The following is a 19,535-nucleotide window of genomic DNA, read 5'->3' as shown; positions in this document are numbered from 1 at the left end:
GGGCTGGGTTTCCTGCTTAGGGTAGCTCCTCTGGGTCCACCAGAGCCCACAGAAACCAACCAGGGCTGGGACATATCCTCTGGTTAATGTTGCCTGTCTTTCAAAGTTCCCCAAAATTTTCATTGTTTTATGAAGACTGTAACTTCTCCTCAGTGTTCTAGGAAAGTCAATAACAAAATTTTAAATATTATTTTATTTCAATTTAGTTGTCTCATACTTCCAGTTCCTAAGTTCAGGACCAAATTGATCATCAGTAATTGAAAAAGTGGATTGTACAGAAATAATGGCCAGTTAAGGCTTGATCCATAAAGAAATTGCTCCTGTTTGAATATTTACTGTCAGAATGGATGCTCACCCACAGATACAGCAATTTTCCAGTACACAGTGCATACAACAGTGTCTCACATTTCTAACACCTCCTCCATTTAAAATGAGTGGAGAAAGCTGGCTGAAGCACAAGTTCTGTGTTTGTCTGTGTAAACACAAGGATTTCACTGCAAACATTGTTGAAATCTTAGCAGGGACACGAACCAGATTTTCAAACCTGGCCTTGACCTTAAAAACAGTGATGAAATGTACTAAGACTCTGACTGTTATCCATTCATAAGCTTTGTACTTTATGCACTTTACTTTGAAACAATATGCTTTTTCCCCGAAAGTTTGCAGAGTGGTCTCCTGCATCTACAGGCTAACTACTAAGAGTTACCCATAACTCAAACAGTAGAGGGAATCTTGCAAAGTGTCAGTTGTGGGATGTCTCCATGGTACATTGGACTGTTGAGTGCAGATTTCCCCCAAAATAACAAAAATTACCGAAGAAAATATTATACTTGCCAGAGGTTTTACTCGGGAAGTTTGGTATCCTTCTTTCGATTTGAAGTTTAAGTTCACTGCCTCTTTTTGCTGTGAATGCTTTCAGGCAGAAGAGAGAAATGTCTAATGGATGCAGCATTAGACATTTCATTAAATATCTCTGCAAATATATGTTAGAAAGCAGAAAGGACAACAAATAAAAAAGTCAGCCCAAGCAGAAAGCTTCTGGTAGTGTTGTAAAGAGTTAAATTGGGTTTTTTTGATCAAAAGTACTAACAAAAGTTAGTAAAGTGCATAGAAAAGGCACTAGTATCCTGATAGAATTGCCTGTAAAGCTATAGCTATGCAATTTTGCAGGCAGCATTTTGCAGTAATATGATATAGTGGAGTTCTGTGTGTGCTGAAATCTGTGATAAGAAGAGATAGATGTTGCCACATCTTGAAACCATCTCCTCCACGTCTGTGACACAGACTGGCCACTTTCAAAAAAAAGACCAGAAAAGTCAAAAATCCACATGCTTGGAAGATGGGTAGGTTATTTTCTTTGTTTAAACACCTCTATCTTTCATGCCCCAGGAAAATAAAACACAAAGTGCTTAGAAACAATAGACACATTCCCAGCATTTTAAAGAGCTGTGAGAAAAGATTTTCTAGACTAGCGATAGGTCTGGACACTTCATGAACCAACACGAGAGATATCAATAATAAAAATATCTGAAAATATTTAATGATTTGGTAGCTTACTTCATGTATGAATTGTTCTTTAATTTAAATGGAAGAATTGCATTAGAATATTGTCATCCTTTCTGACTGATAGGTGTCTGTGCATATTGCAGTTTGTGTCCTTAGACTGAGGTTTTTCCAAGGGATCCCTCATTGTTGTGAGCACAGCTGCCCACTTCCACAAAGAGGACTTGCTTAGAGTTCATGAGTACTAAGTGATGCTGTTATGTTAAGAGTAAGGCAAATTTTTCTGACATGTCAAGACTAAGGAAATGTAGCAGAAAATAAACCCCCTTGTGTTCCAGCTGGTCCTCAGATATCAAAGGGGATGTTGACGGCTGGGCTGAGTTTCTGGGTCATAGCCAATTCAATACTAAGCAACAGAAATACAGAGCCAGTGCAGCACTCCGAAGTCCAGTCATTTTCAATAAGAACTACCATGATTACAGACTCACAAGTAGTACGATACTACGTGACATACTGTGTGACACACTTTAAGCCTGGGCACTCCCAGTTGAACCCTTGTGGCAAGACTAGAAGTCTGGTGGCATTCAATAACTCTCACTGCCAGGTGCAAAATAGCAACAGAGATGCAGGTTCTTGTTGGCTTACTCATGATAAATACACTCTCTGTGGAAGCACGCTTGTATACTTAAAATATGAATAATACAGATGGCAACAAATGCATTAAATTGTGAGATGAGTATAACATGCTAAAAGTATGATGGCAGACACAAGCCAGCTTTCTGAATTTCCCAAAGAAGCATTTGGTATAGCCAAGAGTTGAGTGTTCAAGTCTTACCCAGTAGGCATCTCTATGGGTGAAGAGATCACAGAATCACAGAAATGTGGAGTTGGAAGGGACCCACAAGGATCATCAAGTCCAACTCTTAGCCCTATGCAGGACTATCCCCAAGAGTCACAGTTTAAGACGAGGGTAGACAATGATAAAAATAAACGAGTGCTTATTTTGCTAATGCTTGTTTTCAGAAAAATGTGTGCTGAAAATACCATGAAATGACCAAATGTGCAGTATGTCAAAGTTCTTCTTGACGTTCCTGTTCACTGCACTGTATTCTCATGTGTGTAGATAGAGCATCAATGAATACAGATACAGTATCAGGGTTTGGATGGCAGGACAAGAGCAAGAACACTGATGACAGTAAAGATTCTTGTGGTGTCACTGGATAGCTAAGGAAGTTGAATGTTGATTAATTTTGAAGGGCAAGTAAGTGGACACATCCCTTTTTGCTTGCCTCTCCTAGAAGATACCAGAAACAGAAGAATCTGCATTCTTCTTCTCTCTTCATAGTTTGAAGAACAGCTTATAAGAGTGCAGCAGATCTGAAGCTTGCAGTGCTGGTTGGTTTGGCTCCTTATTATTTGAGGCACAGCTGTGATCATTCTCCAGGCTACAAAGCCTGACTGTTAAAGACAAGCAGCTGGAGGCACGGCCTTTTCCTACAGCACTGAAATGGCCCCTCTGCCTTGCTGCATTCATCCCTAATTTTGCTAGCTTGACTTTGTTATGGCCACTGCTCAGAGCTCTCTAGAAAAAATAAGGAGAACCCAGCAAGTATCATCAGGAGCTCCAAATGAAGTCCAGCAAAGGCTGATCTGAGTTTGCATCAGGGCTTTTCCTTTGTGCATCTCCTCTATGCACTGGTCAGTGTTGCCTCAGTATTCCTTCCATTGTTAAACATTTTTTAAAAAAGTAAAGTCACCTCTGATTAGCACCTTCAGTATGTTGTAAAATAATTAGAGGGGTTTTGTGTTTTTTCTGAAGAGGGGAAAAAAGCTGTGTATTTCATTTAGAATATCAGAGGTACTTCTTAGAAGCAATTAATTTGCTGAGTAGAATAATTTTACAAGTAATTTTCTTACAATGTACTAATAGCTTTTTTATCTCCTTTTTTTTTTCTTTTTCTTTTTTTTAAACCCAGAAATGCCTCAGTGGAGGGCCTTTTTTCCTGGAAGGTCTCAGATTATGTCATGCAGCTTCCTGTTTGCTCTAGGTGCAAGCCCGCAAGTAGCTGAAAAAAAAAAAAACAAAAACAAAAAAACACCACCAACAACAACAACAAAAAAACCACAGTCATGCAGAGTCATGCAGAAGTCTTGCAAATTCATACATCAGCTTGTGTGTTCTGAAGTAATCTAACTTGAACTATTTGAGAAATGCTAAATTAAATCAATCAGAATAATCCCACAGGTACTACTGGGGGATGTGTAGTAGGAAGACTAGTCAGTGTAGGTGCTTTGATTAGCTGGCATTGCAATAAAACATATTTCCTGTGTCCCCAGGTTCTACCTCCTGGACACGTGCTGGTACCATTGAGCACTGCTAGTGAGCACAGCCTGTCTGCTTGTCAGCTCAGTGCTGTATGTTTTTTTAACATGGAGCAGTACAAAAGCTGGAATGTGAGGAGGTTGGGTTTTTTGATGCTCTTGGCCCTGTTTCACCCCTTCTGCTAGAATGTCAATTTACTGCCTCCTCAGCCCCAATGTTGAGCTGCAGACATAGGCAGCTGCTGAAGGTAATGCGACTGGAAATTGCCTTTGTGGTTTGGTACCAGTCTTGGTCCTTTGGGTGACAACTCTCTTCTAATGGGGAACAACTGATGTTGTATGGTTTTCTATTTCACAACCCTGCATCTCTGATCACAGCCCTGTATTGTTTAAAGTGAAAGGATGCAATACAGTAGATGGCCTAGACATACTAAGACCTTCTTTTCAGGACTGATAACCTTGCCAGAACGTCTTGTTTTTCACAGAGTATGGAAAAGCCTTTTGTTTTCTTTTAGAGGCTAGCTTTCAATGCAGCTGTACCATTTGCAACTGTTTGTTTTCGCAACTGCTAGTGAGAGTCAGTGGAGTTACAGTTTCTTTGACGTCTGTCTCCTTGCTTGTATGCTGTCCCCTCTCTTGGACCACACATCCCAGCCCTGCACCTAGAAGCTGTTCCCATAGAGCGATCAGGTGTGCACAAGTGTGGCTGATGGATGCATGGCATGCAGGATCAGTCAGAGAGGACTGGACAGCTATAAGGGCCATCAGATTACACAGCACAAATTAGGCTTGCTTCTTGTATGCCAGTGCTTTGTCATTGTCTGCATGCAGTCTCAGACATTCCAAGTGTGAAGTAAATGCTTTCACAGGTATCTTCTGTCTCTGGCAGCCAGTGGTGTGATTGCACTGTATGTAGCAGATCTGTCACATCTGATAGAACTGTTATTAATGGCTATTTTAAAAAGTTCTGTCCCACTTTACATAATGGTGATATGCATTTTTAGCAGATCACCTCAGACTGCATCTTAGAGAATTGTTTAAACTTTCTTTTGTATTTTGAAAACTTCTAGATGGTTTCACTTTCAGCTGCAAAGATTTTACATTGGATGGCATTCAAATCCCTTATCCCTTGAGGACTGAAGTCCCTGGCAAGCAGAGTGCGCTAAAAGGGAAGAATTTTCAAGCTCTTGCCCTCCAGAAGCAGCATGTTCACTGGCAGGTCTGTGGGGAGCCCTTTCGTGAGCACAGCCACAAGGTCTGCCCTGGCAGCAGCTTGCTTGCTTCGTGTCATCGTGAGATACAAGCCCTTAGTCTGAAGACAGGTGACAGGAGAAAACTGTTACTGTCATCTTTGACAGTCTCATTAGAGGGGCCAAGAGTTCAGTGGGAACAGAGACAGCTCACTCATGCCCAGCAGCAGAGGACTCAGGACAAAGCTGAGCTGCTGGCATGGCATGCTACAGAGAAAGGAGCAATGTTATCACCTCTGCTTTCTTTGCATGGGTAGATAGGGGCTGGATTTAAATGACCTTTGTCTGGCACTTCTCATGAACACCCTTGAAAGAGATGAAGGTGGCTGGGAATCAGCCCAATTTTGGCATAGACAGTTATTTCAGTATTCTGCTGCTATGCATTTGCTCCTTCATGTGTAGATGGTAGTAAGTGAAAGAGAAGACAGTGCCTTTTTTTTTTATTTCGTCATTGTTGTTCCTTTTTATCATAGCCAAAATCTACAGTGTTTTATAGAGACACTGGAATAAACTGTCTGCCAGAGGTCAAGGGAGTCACATCCTCAGAAACATGCAGACTGAGCAACCTTCAAAATAGCATGATAGTGCTCTTTTTTGTGGTTTCAGAGGCTATTTATATAGAAATCTTTAAGCCAGTGGTGCTAACACAGTACGAGCACTATTCTTGGACACTTTTAGGTGCCATACTTTTCTTAGCAGGGTTAAATTTAGAACAGGAGAGGAGACTGCCAAAGGTAGAGGGCTGTTCCTGTAAGCCAATAGAAACACAAGGATCAATTCAGTATGCCAAATCAAGCTCACATCTCTAATAAATGCAGTGATTTTGGGGAAGCTTAGTCACAGGGAGAGGACACATCACTCATCTAAACCAGAAGCAGTTTTAATGGCTAACCCTCTAGGTGGGTGAGACTGGAATTCCCTTATTTGTAGTGATGAGAATGTAGCTGCATTCCCAGGACCCATACAGGTGTGTGCTGGTGAGAGAAAGAGCTGGCTGGAGATGAACCTTTTTTTCCCCCAGTATAATGCACGATTTGGAAATGTGATTCTTGATGATATGAGATGAAATAGAGGCTAAATTTTGTTAGTGCTCTCTTCTGTGTTTGCCTGAAAACTTTAAAACTATAGATTCTGTAATGGTAAATAAAAGAGGAAATCACAGAGAAGCTGCCACTGGAATCTGTCTATCTACCACCAGCAAGGAAACATTTCCAGTCCTGTTCACTGAATTTCCCATTTGAAGTATGAGAAATACTGTTGTTACCACAGTAAAATTATATGCTGCAGGACAGGAAACACCTATTGTACACTTTTGCAGTGCTTCTCTCTCAGAGACTAGTGTCGCAAAATTTGATGAAACAATGAATTTCCTTCTCCCTGACATCTAAGACCAAAGTTCCAGAATGAGGGCACCTGTGTCCAGACAGGGAAAATGAGATGGTCCAGAGGAGTCCAGAGGCACCTATGAGGGCCAAGAGGTAGCTGCATCTCTTTAAACCATGTCTCATCTTCAGTGTGGAAGTACAGACCAAAAATTATATTTTCTGCCCAAATACACTTCCAGCCTCATCTACATAGCTTTAAACAAGCACATACAGAATTAAGTGCCAAAACCTGGAATTTACCCTTCTGATAACCTTTAAGGATATACTTCCCACAACCAAAATAGGGGTAGTTCTTCACTCAGTGCTTTTCTTGAGAAGTGCAATGTCTGTCTGCTATCCCTTGGTTCTGTCACTGATATATGTAGGTGCTTCACTGGTAGCCTGAGTAATGTCCCTATGACCTTGAAACTGCTTGGGTGGTGAGGTGTACAGGCAACTTAGTACAGTGCTGTTGTTCATGTACAGTCTGTCCAAGGCTGCTTCTGGCCCAAGTCAGTAGTTTCATTTGTTAACAAATGAGGAGTAGAAAGATTTTTAGGGGAAGAAGCTATCCTAACATGTCCTAAGACAGGCAGATTTTTCCAAGAAGATTTACCCTAGAGTGACATCTTCTTATCCATGAGGGCTTTTCCCCTTCTGTCTGCTTCACTCTAGAGCTTGTGCTCTTCATTTTCCCAGAAAGGCACAGCTATCACGGTGGATTCTGCTTCTTGAAACCATTTTGTGTCACTGGTCTTAATGCAGTTCCATCAAGTGTTGTCTACTGCAGCTTCACCAGGTAGCTATAATCAGATAAATGTCAGTATGGCTAAGTAAAGATAAAAGCACACAGTTTTCCTGCCATTGAGAAAGAGCTGGTATATAATGCAGTCATTTTCAGTATCTCTGCACTTTGGTAACACTTTCTCCTATTTGCAGTATGGTATTAGCATGGGGGAAACAAATTTTATTCCTATTAAGGAAACAGAAGCTAATATTTTTCTGCTAATATTATTAATTTCCTTTCATGTAAGAATCAAAGCAATCCTTTACATATTAAGTTGCATCCACCCATGCTTCATTTGGAATCTTCTGTTGAAACTGGAGCTTATCCAAACATAATACCAGTAACACTTAATGTCCTTAACAACAAAAGAAAATACAGTTAAACAATCTTGTGTACCAAAGTTGTTTGAAATCTGCTAAACAAACCGTATTGTTTGAGCATAGCATTGGGACAACGCCTGGGAAAGTACCAGAGTACCGCAGGGGGCATACAGATTTCTGTTGGAAAAGTGGGCAAAACAGGGCTTTTTCAGCATGTCTGTGAACAATTTTTCTGTGACTGGAGACTGCAGCTACTAGAGAAGCAGCAAAACACCCAAGTCCCAAGCAGAAACATACCTTGCAGAAGCAGGCAGAACAGAGTCCAGTCTGTGAGCCCTGCCTGTGGGGTGCCAGCTGTCCTGCTCCTGCCTCAGATGACCTCTTGCGGTGAGCCTTCCCCTTGGCATAGGCACGTTGACATTGCTACCAGACTTGGGACCTCTGGGACCTGAAAGCCTTGCCCAGAGCCTTCAGGACAGGGTCCCCTGGCTGTCCCAGGATGGGTCTGTCCCCCACCTGAAGTCCCAAGTCATGACCATGAGCAATTAGTGCCCCTAAAGACTACCCTGGCTGAGTTTGGACTAGGGAATGAAAATATATAGCCACGTATGGACTGAAGGTAGCTTCTTGGACTTGTTGGAGCAATCCAGAGAAAGGCCACAAAGATGATCAAAAGGCTGAAGCAGAGGCTGAGGGCATTGGGGTTATTCAGCCTAGAGTTTCTGGGCAGAACTTATAACATCTGAGGGGGGCTTACAAGAATGCTGGGAGAGGGACTTTTTACCAGGACATGGAGTGATAGGAAAGGTGGGAATGGCTTTAAATGGCAAGAGTGCAGATTTGGATTAGATGTTAAGAAGAAAATCTTTACTGTGAGAGTGGTGAGGCATGGGCACAGGTTGCCCAGAAAAGTTGTGGCTGCTTCATCCCTGGATGTGTTCAAGGCCAGGACCCTGAGCGACCTGATCTCTGGCATCTGTGCCCGTGGCAGAGAGTTTAGGACTAGATGATGTTTAAAGTCTCTTTCAATCCAAGTCTTTCTGTGATTCTATGACTCTTGCTTCTAGTTTTCCCCACACATCTCTTGCCTGCTTTTATTTGTCTTGTGTCATCGTGAACCAGGAGGACCAGTACCAGGAGCCTACTATTATTATTATGATGACGTGTTCTTTTTCCAGCCAAGCTTCCAGCTCTGACTGGAGACTAGAGAAGCATTTGTGTTCCAAAATGGGCATAAGGGCTTGTCTAGAATACTCAAAAGTTGAAAAAGACACCAATTTTTCCTCTGTGTGTCAGGTTTTTTGGCAACAGAGAAACTCCATGGGGATTACTGTTTGTCTTTACACGGAGATAAATACTCAGATTTCTCTGGCAACAGCCAAGCTTTTATTCAGAAATTAGCTTCACAAGTCTTTATGAATTTAGAAATCAGTTGGAATCCTGACCATTGGCATTTAATGATTTCCTGTTTTTGTCTAAAATGCTTTTTATAGATAAAAGGCTTGGTTTTTCCCTTTGCAGGGAAGCAGTGCACCATCTCTCTCCTGCAGTCCACTAGATCAGTGACAAGTTCAGTTTTCCTTGATTTGAGGGATTCAGATGGCTGCAGATAAATTGCCATGGGCTCATGCTTTTGCTTTTACATTTAGAAAGTGTTCTGCACATGCTGTCTTTGCAATGTGTTCTTTAAAACCATTATAAGTGTATTTGTGAAACCAAGGACTATTCAAACACCTTTGATTTGCAGGTGTCATTGAAAAACAGTCCTGGTCTCCTCCATTTCCTTTAGTAGTTGAGTTCTCCTTCAGAGATGTCAGCCATGAAATACTTGGGGGCAGCTGGATCAGCTGGCCACAGACCAGTAAACTCATTTTGCAAGACTGTGAGCATCAGGCAGGGAATGGCATAAAGAGAGCGTTAACCTGGGCTAGTGTTTGATGAGCACCCATGAAATAAGCAGTCAGTTCTGGCAGCTTTCTACTGTCCAGTCTCATTTTCTCTCCAGTTTGTCTTGTTTAGTTTTCAGTCCCCCCCCAGCTTTTCTATCTATTTGCTGTTTCAAACTTCAGAAGCCTCAAATACTACAGGGATATGCAAGTCCTTGGAGACCTGTGGTACTGTAAACATCCACAGCTGGTGCCAAGTTCCAGGGAAAGGCCACTTAGCACCCAGTTAGGAAGACACACAGCAGATACCATCTTCAGAAGGAAAGTCAGAGGCCAAGTGCCAGCATAGCCTTCCTCCAGCACACGGCAGCAAGCACTCGGGGCAGTAACCTCAAAGTGCTGCTCACAGAAGACACCCCCAGTGCCTACAAGTCCTGCTGAGGGAAATCTGCTCCTCATCACCTCTAGTCTGGACTTACAAACTGAAGCAGGAAGAGAAGACAAAAGGCATGGAGATAAGGGAAGGTGTGATGGCTGTAGATGTAGTCCCACTGACCACAGGTGCTTTCTGTCTGAGAATCTCTATGCTCAGAGATGGTAGTCATGCAGCAAGTGGTGCCAATCAAGTTGTTGGCTAATGGCTGTTGTCAGCACCCTGTGAAACGCCACAATGGCTCAGGTGTCTCTTGAGCTGGCTCTTTGTGTAGTAAGTGTCGCAGGTGTAGATGCCAAAGTGTGTCTGGTTTAAAAGAAAGGCTTTGACCTAGAAATTTCAGCAAAGAATTTGTGAGTATTTAAATGATAAATTGTCAGGAGCAATGTAGTGATGTGAGCATTGGAAGAGAACAGGTAGAGCAGAAGCCAGATCTGTAGCCTGGTCTATGTGCTAGCAGAAGTATTAGTTGTGGTCAAGACTGTATGTCCATTCAGGAACAGTTTTTTATTTGTTTTGCCTGAGAATAATAAATTTGATGAGGATTGGACAGATGAACAGACACAGGTGAAATACTAAATATTAAGGCCCAGAATGAGGTGATGCTAACACCCACTGGACATAACTCTTTGAGATCAAGTCTTGCTGCTCTCCCAGCCCAGCCAGAGCATAGGCAGAGCCCCAAGGCTGCTTTTATGTTCGGTCATTTACATGTTTTAAGCCAGATGAATGTTTCAACGTGGAAGCAGACAGATTCCTCAGAGAGGGGGTGATTTGTTGATAAAGATAGCCATGCCTAAAACACCAAATAAATTCTGTGCTGACAGGTGAAGACAGATGTTTGAAGCAGACACATTCTGTATTCCTTCTGGGAAGAGGAAATATGTTTTTGAGCAAGACATGATTTCTCTGTTCCTACATGATCCAGCCATTATTTTGTGCAAAGTCTGACCAAACTTGACAGCTCAGATTGTTGGAGCAGGATTCAGGAAGAGGATGGACTGTGCATGAGTGTGTAGCTGTGCAGAAGGTAGGAAATCGGTGATTGGATACAATACTAGCAGAAACAGTTTCTTTTAAAATCCCTTTACAAATCACAGGTGCAGTAGGCTCAAAAATCTGACAAGCCTTTTCATGTGGAGTTCAGATACTTGGTAAAGCTGAGGTCAGGATTTTGTCTATAAGCTGCACATTCAGAGCTGCTCAGCTCATGGGAGACTAGAACAGGGATCCCCAGAGATGGGGCACTTACAGTGTGGTTAGAGACAAGCTGATGGCTCATACCACCCAGCTCCTCCCATATGCCCCCTAGTTGTGTACTTTCCCTTATGGGCTCACCTCCCTCTGCTTCAAATCTTAGAGAAGTACATGTAAGACAGTGTTTCATGAATATGAATGTAGATTTTTATCTACCTTTGCTTTGTTTCTTATTTCCTGTTTTACAATGCTGAAAATATCCCCTCTTTCTTTCACAAACAGTCCCACCAGAGAAAGTTTTGGTTTGAAACCCAAAGGTGCCCATAGTGTTAAAGTCTCCCAGACATATGTCAGAGAAGGCACCATTTTGCACTCAGATAAAAACTGCAGAAGGAGTGCGCTATGAATCTCTCACTCATTCGGAATTCATACAGCTTCCTTGAATAAAGACACCTTCAATAAATGAGGCTGTTTTGATATCACCATTTTCAACAAGGCCATTTTTACTGGTACCCTGTAGGCTGCTCTCTCCCATCTGGGGAATTTTTCAAGGACTTTCTGTCACTGTCATCCTCCTCAAGTGTTTTGCCATCTGTGGATGGAGAGGCAAGCCTTTCATATATGAAATTCTGCAGAATTTTTTCAAGTTTAGCATACGATTATTTTACATTTATTAATCTGGTCCATATTGTGGTAGTCACATTTTATTTCTTCACATGAAAATTCCATGGGTGGAAGAAAACATTACGCCAATTTTAATTATTTCCAGCAGAAACTGTAAAACCCAGCAACATCTGTGTTTTCATCCACCAAGAACTATCAGCTATATTGTACTAATATTGTGGAAAAACTGGGGAAAATTATGGCAGACCAAAATTAGAAGAACTACTCCTACATCTGTATGTTTACAGCATGATAAATGATCTTCATGATCGTTTGCACATATAATAATTCAGCATTCATTTTAGATTTCATGCTCTAATATTTGTGTCAAGGGAAAACAATACATAGTTGTAAATAAGCACTATTACATCTATTGCATGCAGTACTTCTCTCTATTCATGCTGTGCACAATGTAATGCTCCCTGTGATAAGGAGGGTCATTGATACAGCTTGCAGATGGCTAGGACATGAAGGAGCGCAGTTGTGCTGCAGCTGATGAGCTTGCTCCTCAGCTAGCATAGCAAATGGCTTTCCCTGATGAGGGTGGGATTGCACCAGGATGTGGAAAATGATGGGCATTTCTGTAACCGTTTTTGGCTATGGTTTTGTTAAATAAAACAAATCATCCCCCCATAGCATTGCTTTCAGCCTGAAGAAAAACCCTTCCCCCTGTTGGTAACAGCGATAACAGTGATGCTCAGTGTCCTTTCTTCTCTCAGGCACCACTGTCCTAGAGGAAGTGGTGGTGCAGCTGCCTGCCACAAGTGCCATTCTGAGGGCAGGAGGGGATTTGGAGAGGATAACGGGTGGACAAGAGCAGGTGGGCAACAGAAGCAGATTATAAGTGATCCTGCAGTTCAGCTGGAATGGATCTTTTCTGTCTTTGATATGATAGTGCCTCATTCTGTTTCTGTAATCTCAACAAAACTGCAAACACAAGAGAGATCTTTTTTTTCCTTCTCTCCTCTTACTCCCTAAAACAGGCCCTTTCAATATTTTTCCCCTCCATGCAGAATTTGCAGGGGGAACTTGAACCCATGCCAGAAATCACTAATCAGGGTTAACACACAAGATGGATAGAAGAGGGCACATGAAAGGGACACGATATGGTTAAGCAGGAGAAAAAGGGTGTTTCAGAATAGGTGTGTATTGACAAAGAGCCGAATCCTTCCAGATCCTCCGAGGGACAGCAAGTGTGTGACTTGGCAGAAGTGGAAGTGCTTCTTTTATTTTGCTGCTTTGAGTTAGAGGAAAATAAACATTCATGGAATAAACACAGACTTAGGCAAAAGACCAAAAAAAAAAAAAAAAAAAAAAAAAAAAAAAAAAAAAAAAAAAAAAAAAAAAAAAAAAAAAAAAAAAGAAAAAAAAAAGAAAGAAAAAATGTGCTGCTTAGGAACACAAGAGGTTTCATGAGTAGCCATCTAATCTGGTATCCTAGTAATGAGTGACTGTTCATCAGTGTTTATGCTTGTGTAGTTTATTTCTTTTCTGCTGCTGTTTTTTGGAGTTGTTTTCTCTTTTGTTCTTCTACTCACTCATTTTTGTGTGATTTATCATGCTTGGTTTTGTACGCCTACTGCCTACAACATTTTTTACTCTTTTGCAATCAAATCTTGCTGTAGGACCATGTCAGTCCTACCCAGGGGTTTCCAAGCATCCAGATACCATGGAAAGACAATCTGCACTGGTGCACCAGATGTAAGCTCAAGACAGATGTGATGTAGTGGTATCATGGTCATTGAAAAGCCCCCAGTGTGCTTCAGCCACAGCTCTGCAAGACAGACAATGCACAAGGAGTTGGAGTTTCAATCCTTAGTGAAAGGTATCACACAGCATCAGAAAATTAAATTACTGTCATAACTGCTTTATTGTAACTCATATTTCCTGCTGTGAAACATGGTTCTCGATCCAAAGGGATCCTTTTCATCTTGTGTCCTTAAATCTTTCAAGTGCCATTTTTCTGGTTCCCTTTAAGATTTCCTGTCTAATGGCTAGCCATTCACCCTCACCCTGACGGACATTTCTTCTTCACCTAGCCCTCTGTGGCCAGACCCTCAGGGCAGACCTTGGCCATGCACCATAGGGTGCAGCTGCAAGTGAGCAGCTTCTTCAGCTTCACGCAGTGCCAGTGCCTTGTAAGGACTGCCAGAGTTGGAGATGATCCCAGAGTGCTCATTCTCAAGGCAACAGTGCTTTTCAGCCACCCAAGGACATACAATCTGCATTTTGATTCATTCATGTTGAGCTCTCCTAGTGTCATGGTATGACAGTGGCATATCCACAAAGATTCAATTCACCAACTGCAGCAGATCTGCTTTGTATGTAATTGTAACTTGGGTTTGATCGAGTTTGTAAAGAGTTAAGATGTACCTGAAAATTGCTAGCACTGTTCTTTGGGCTGCTCTCACTTCTGTTCCTGAGCAGAAAAATACGTCGAGATTTTGGTGTAGGCTTAAGGCTTTCCAGAGTATAGCAGCAGGAGGCTTTGGGATATCACTGTTTTATTAGATGTGATATTTTTAGATCATCATTCGTGGTGAAATCAATGCACAACACATTTTTGTGAGGAGAAGAATTTAACCTCAGTTTTAACTTACTTTGACAAATATTCCAAGTAAGAAGTTAAAAAAAAAAATTTTTTTTTTCAAGCTTTGTTTTCCTTCCATGGTTAACAGATGAACTTTCCTAAATCTGAAGTAATAAGAGCCTGGCATTTTGGTGTTCCTTGCATTGTACCTGACTCAAAAATGTCCTTATCATGATTGATACTTTCCAGTATTTTCTAGGATATTAACAGTTACATAACAAGTGAGCAAACCTGAGGCATTTTTTATGTCACCATTTGCAAGCACTTAATAAACTGTTGGAGCCATTAGCGTGGTGGGAAGTTTTGCTTGGAAAATCCCAGGGGCTACAGTAATACAAAACTCACTAGACTGAATGGGTCTGGCTTCAATGGCTTTTATTTCCGAATAACAAGTGAGCAGTCTGTTCAGAAGCTTGAAGAAAGCCCTGCTTGCACAGAAATGTGGTCCTGAGTGCTGTGTGCTCCCCTACTAGCCACTGCTGTCTCATGGAGGAAAGGAATTGGAAAGTCAGCATGGTCTGAGGCTGGGGGCCAGGGCTGTGGAAAAGCCCACATTACCCCAGCAGCTCTGGAGCTGGACAGCATGGACTTCTTGACTCAGCTTCAGGCCAGGCATGAGCAGGAGGATGACAACTTGCACAACAGTGACTTCCTTGCAGAGCTGGCTAGGAAGACAACCCTTTTGTTTTTATCATTTTTCAGCGTAGCACAAGGTACACGTTTAGTTGCTTGCTCAACTACAGTCCACATTTGCTTGAGTGCAGCCAATCAATTCTCGGCACACAAGTTATCAGACTTATCTGAGATACCCCAGAACGGCTCAGAAACTCCACTTGAGACCAGTGTTCAGCGCAGTGGGTTGCAGGTGGATTTTTCGTGATAACTTTGGTCCTTTCTCAGGAGCAAATTCCTACCTGCCTCAACCATACAGTTTCTTGTTGCTGCTTTTAATACATCAGAAATTATGTCAACAGAATGTTCTGTTGTTTCTCAACAACAGATTTAGAAAATTAAAAAAAAAAAAAAAAAAAGAAGTTGGAAAATTGGAAGCTTTCAATTGCAACTTTGAACAACGCTAGGAGAGCTTTCCTCTCAGCTCCATTGTTCCCACGCTGGACTTTTCTGCTGCAGGCCTGTGAGGATGCTGTCATTGTCTTTTGTCCTTGAATATAGATCGCATGACTTGCAGTGTTCTCGCCTCTGATGTTGTTTTCCCAAGGCAGCCTATAATGAAGAAAATACATGCTCAAGCTAGAACAAAGTCCACCACTGCCTCACTAGCTAGGAGGCTGAATACAACATGTACAGTTTCAGCAGTGAGTGGCTGAATTTGAATGATTGGCTAGGTTTCTGCAGAAACCAGCTCAGCAGAGCGTCTCCATGCAGAGGGTGGACTCATTATCAACGCGGACAGTTCTGCAAATAAAGAGGTGCAGTTTTCTACACTTATGGGAACAGGTACAAAGAAGAGACAAAAGACTCTAGTCCTTTGCGTGGGTGTCAGGTACTCTTTTTCTAGGACTGCTGGAATCCAAAAGACCTGCCGACAAAAGCTGTTAGATGGATTCATGTGTTTAATGGCACCTCATCATGGCAGAGTTTCATCCTCCCCATGCTGTAGAATTGCTGCCAGACCCTAACAGTCACTTGGTCAAAGGATTCAGTGCTCTGCACTGGAAGCTGGTTTTTTGCCTCACAGCTTCTTTTCCTTGGCACGCTTTGTTGGTCAGCAAACTGACAGGCATAGAGTGGCACTGTGGCACCAACAGTTGCGAGCAAGCTCAGCTTAGGGATGCTTTTTGGTATGGAAAAGCCTGTGTCACCTGGCACACCCTGCATGTTTGCAAAGCCCTCCAGAAAATGTTCTTCTATTTGATCTATGTATATTTGTTATCCTAATATAAAGGTGTCTGCACAGTTTACAGTCATCACTGCCTAAACTGGAAATAGCTGGCACCTTCTTGACAGGCATGGCAAAAAGTCTATATGCTGTGGGAATGACCTGAATGAGCTACTAGACCTGCAGAGAACATAATTGAATTAAAAACAGGAGCAGTATGTTAACAACTAAGTACCAAAAATGACAGGAGAACCAGTTTGAAAACAGTGCCCGATGGGTAGTTCTGGGAAGCCCTTATTGCTGCTGCCTGCACTAATCCTGCTCACTGGTGGTAAGACTGGTTTCCTCTTCAGTCAAGCATCTCAGCCAGGAAAATCACAGGAGCCCCATCTTCATTCTGACATGATTGGTGTGTAAGGTGTGCTTATACATAAAACTCCTCTAACCTTGGAAGGAGTTAGCACCTTCCTTTAATGCAGTATTCCCAATAAAGTATTAGGAATTAGATTTCATTTCGACATTGAACTCTAAATTTTATTCTGGGCTTTGTTCTCCTCAGCTTTGCAAAACAGAGAAAGGAGGAGGGGTAAGGCTCTTTGGCTTTCACACTATTGAAGCCTGAGGAGCCTCTGAATTTCAATTGAATAGAGCCCTAAGAAAAGATCTGTTGAAGGACAGCATTTCAGTGCAAGAAGGATGTATGTTTAGGACTTTCCATTACATAATGCGGCTGAAATGGATTAACAAGACCCAGGCTTTCTTTTTCTTGAGAATTGCTGCCTGCACTCTTTTTCTTTTAACAATACTTCAGTCACAGCACTCACAGAAAGGTTTTCTTTGTTGTTATTAGTTTGAGAAGTAAATTGCCGCATTGTTTCTTCGAATCAAGAGATTGATTAGTCAGAGGTCTCTAGCTAAAGGGAAAAAATGTTCCTCATTATCAACTTAAAATGCAAATGTATTTGCCAAGAAGAGTTTCAGATGGTGAGGAGGGCGGGGATGGGGCATGGGGGTGTGCCTTGCTCTTTTGATGTGCTTCCCATAACCATTTACAGATCTTTGAAAGGCGTCCTTCTCATCAGGTCAGTGAAGAAAGAGTGTGGGAACGATGCTCTAGAAAGAGAAAATTAACCATTGCCACTTCCAGCTGGGTGCTTCTTGTGGTATTTTGACAAGTAATGGTGCATTAGTATATTTGTGGGGTTTGTTGTGTTTTGTCTACTCTTTGTCTTCCTAGGTGCTTTCATAATCTGCTGGACCCCAGGATTAGTCTTGCTGCTCCTTGATGTTTGCTGTCCCCGGTGCAACGTCCTGGCCTACGAAAAATTCTTCCTGCTCCTGGCCGAGTTCAACTCTGCCATGAACCCCATCATCTACTCCTACCGGGACAAGGAAATGAGCGCAACCTTCAAGCAGATCCTCTGCTGCCAGCGCAGTGAGAGCGCCAACGGCCCCACCGAAGGCTCGGATCGGTCAGCATCCTCGCTCAACCACACTATCTTGGCTGGTGTCCACAGCAACGACCACTCTGTGGTGTAAAACCACAGCCAGCCACGTGACCGACAAAGAGCAGCAGGCTACGCCACAGAGCGGGGTGGGTGCATGGGCCCAGGGAAGGTAACCCACTCACAACGTTTTCTTAAACACTAATGGACTACAAGTGCATCTTTTCCAGGGAGCCTGGCACACCAGTGCAGACCACCCCGTCCACAGGACCAGCCAGGCTGCAAGGCCTTTGATTTCTACTTTAAAAAAGTAGAAGGTAGATGCCTTGAGGCGGAGGTCATCGGTAGCCCATGGAAAGCTTTGCTGAGACTTTGTTGGACTTCGCTGCATCTTGGTGCCAGTCTGAATCAACTCTGATTAATTAAGCTTATAACTGCTTCACTGCATTTACATGTAGCCACTTAGTATTTTTAAAAAGGGAGTAAAGGGGATAAAAGTATGCCTATCATTTAATAGACATGTAATATGTATCACCATCAGCATGCTTGTGATGAACGTTTTCTGTGCAGGGAGTAAAACTGTGCTCTAGTCCTTGTATCCTTAGCCACACTGCCATAACTTCAGTAAAAACAAAAGTATTTTTTCCTAACACAGGCAACAGGAAGATGATGGAAACTGACTCTTCTCACCTTCATTACTGGCGTTAGAGAATGCATGTTCTGTGTGTATGCAGATTGTTTTAATTATAAAAAAAAAGCTCTTTGTAAAGTCTGCAGGAAAGTAGAAAAGCATAGACTGTATTCCAATGTTTGTTTAGATTATGAAATAAACAGTACTTTAGTCACAATGTATATAAGGTTCTTCTTTGAAATGCAGTATGAAATGTGTAACATGTGAAGGGTACCAAGTTTTTTATGGACAAGTTCTTGAAGTGGAACACATCCCTAGGGCTCTTAAAGGGCTACAATCAGGTTGGTAGATTAAAAAACTGTATTTATGGCATTGGAATGTTTTTCTTGTTTATGGCAAAAAGCTTAGGCATTTTTAATGTGAAAAACAGTATACGTTTTTATAGACCTTTTCTTGTAATTGAAAACGAAACACCTTTTGCATTTTTGCACTGAGAAATATTTGTAGGGTATCTTTTAAATTATATACCCTTCACTTCAAAAGCAGTGAGCCACTAAGAACCAAGGTACAATTTTATTTTGTGAAGTCAAGACTTTACAACATAGTCATCTGTTGCAAATGACTGGGCCATGCTACAGATAATAGGCACACATGCACATTTTTATAAATAGCTAAGTTAACAGGTGGACTTTTTCATGCCAGACTGTTCTGAAGAGAAATGGCACTCATGTGAATATCAGTTGCCAAGAATCACTGACATTAAACAAAACTGCGTAACGGTTAAATGTGAGCAAAGGTGGGATCTTGCTGATAAAAAACTTGGGACCTTTCTCTGTGAAACTGTATGTTCTCCTAACAATGTAAAATATATCAAGAGTAAATTCCTGGGGCCATTTTCCTCATTGTCATTTGCCTCTATACCAAAAAAAAACCCCAACACCCAACAAAAAAATAAACACACCCCCAAAAAAACACAAAACAAAATCAGAGATGTGTATCCTTCAGTGTACCCTACTAAAATGTAACTTAGGGAACAATGTTCTCCAATTTGGCACAGAAGAAATGGAGGGGAGAGGGTCAGCCCAGCAAAATCCAGTGCTTTTAGCATCTCTTGCTTTGAGGATGCATAAAATTGCTTGGAACAGGCAGTTTCTTGCTGAGGGAGAGAAGAGAAACAAGTGAGCAAAACTTGCCTCCACTGAATAAAGTGAGAGTTTTGACACTGCTTTCAGGAAAACTGAAATCACCTGAACTGTCAACTAATTTTGTGTGGACACTGTGCAAGGTGAAGTAGGCAGAATGGA

The 19,535-nt window shown here is 41.9% G+C and overlaps 1 protein-coding gene across 3 annotated transcripts in view; it reads left to right on the top strand.

Moving 5' to 3' along the window:
• LPAR1 (lysophosphatidic acid receptor 1) overlaps nucleotides 1-19,194 on the top strand; it is a 69,918-nt gene extending 50,724 nt beyond the window's left edge. For all 3 annotated transcript variants that reach the window (XM_027910857.1, XM_027910803.1, XM_027910919.1), the window contains exon 4: nucleotides 17,393-19,194. In XM_027910857.1, coding sequence (XP_027766658.1) covers nucleotides 17,393-17,694 — 302 coding nt within the window. In that variant the 3' untranslated portion in view covers nucleotides 17,695-19,194. The remainder of the gene's footprint in view (nucleotides 1-17,392) is intronic.
• The last annotated feature ends 341 nt before the right edge of the window (nucleotides 19,195-19,535 follow it).

The sequence above is a fragment of the Empidonax traillii genome, unplaced genomic scaffold (genome assembly GCF_003031625.1).
Source record: "Empidonax traillii isolate 1590-97213 ecotype Southwest subspecies unplaced genomic scaffold, ASM303162v1 scaffold3:size4013460, whole genome shotgun sequence".
NCBI lineage: Eukaryota > Metazoa > Chordata > Aves > Passeriformes > Tyrannidae > Empidonax > Empidonax traillii.
Note: the sequence above shows the minus strand (reverse complement) of the source record. Positions and strands in the feature narration are given on the sequence as shown.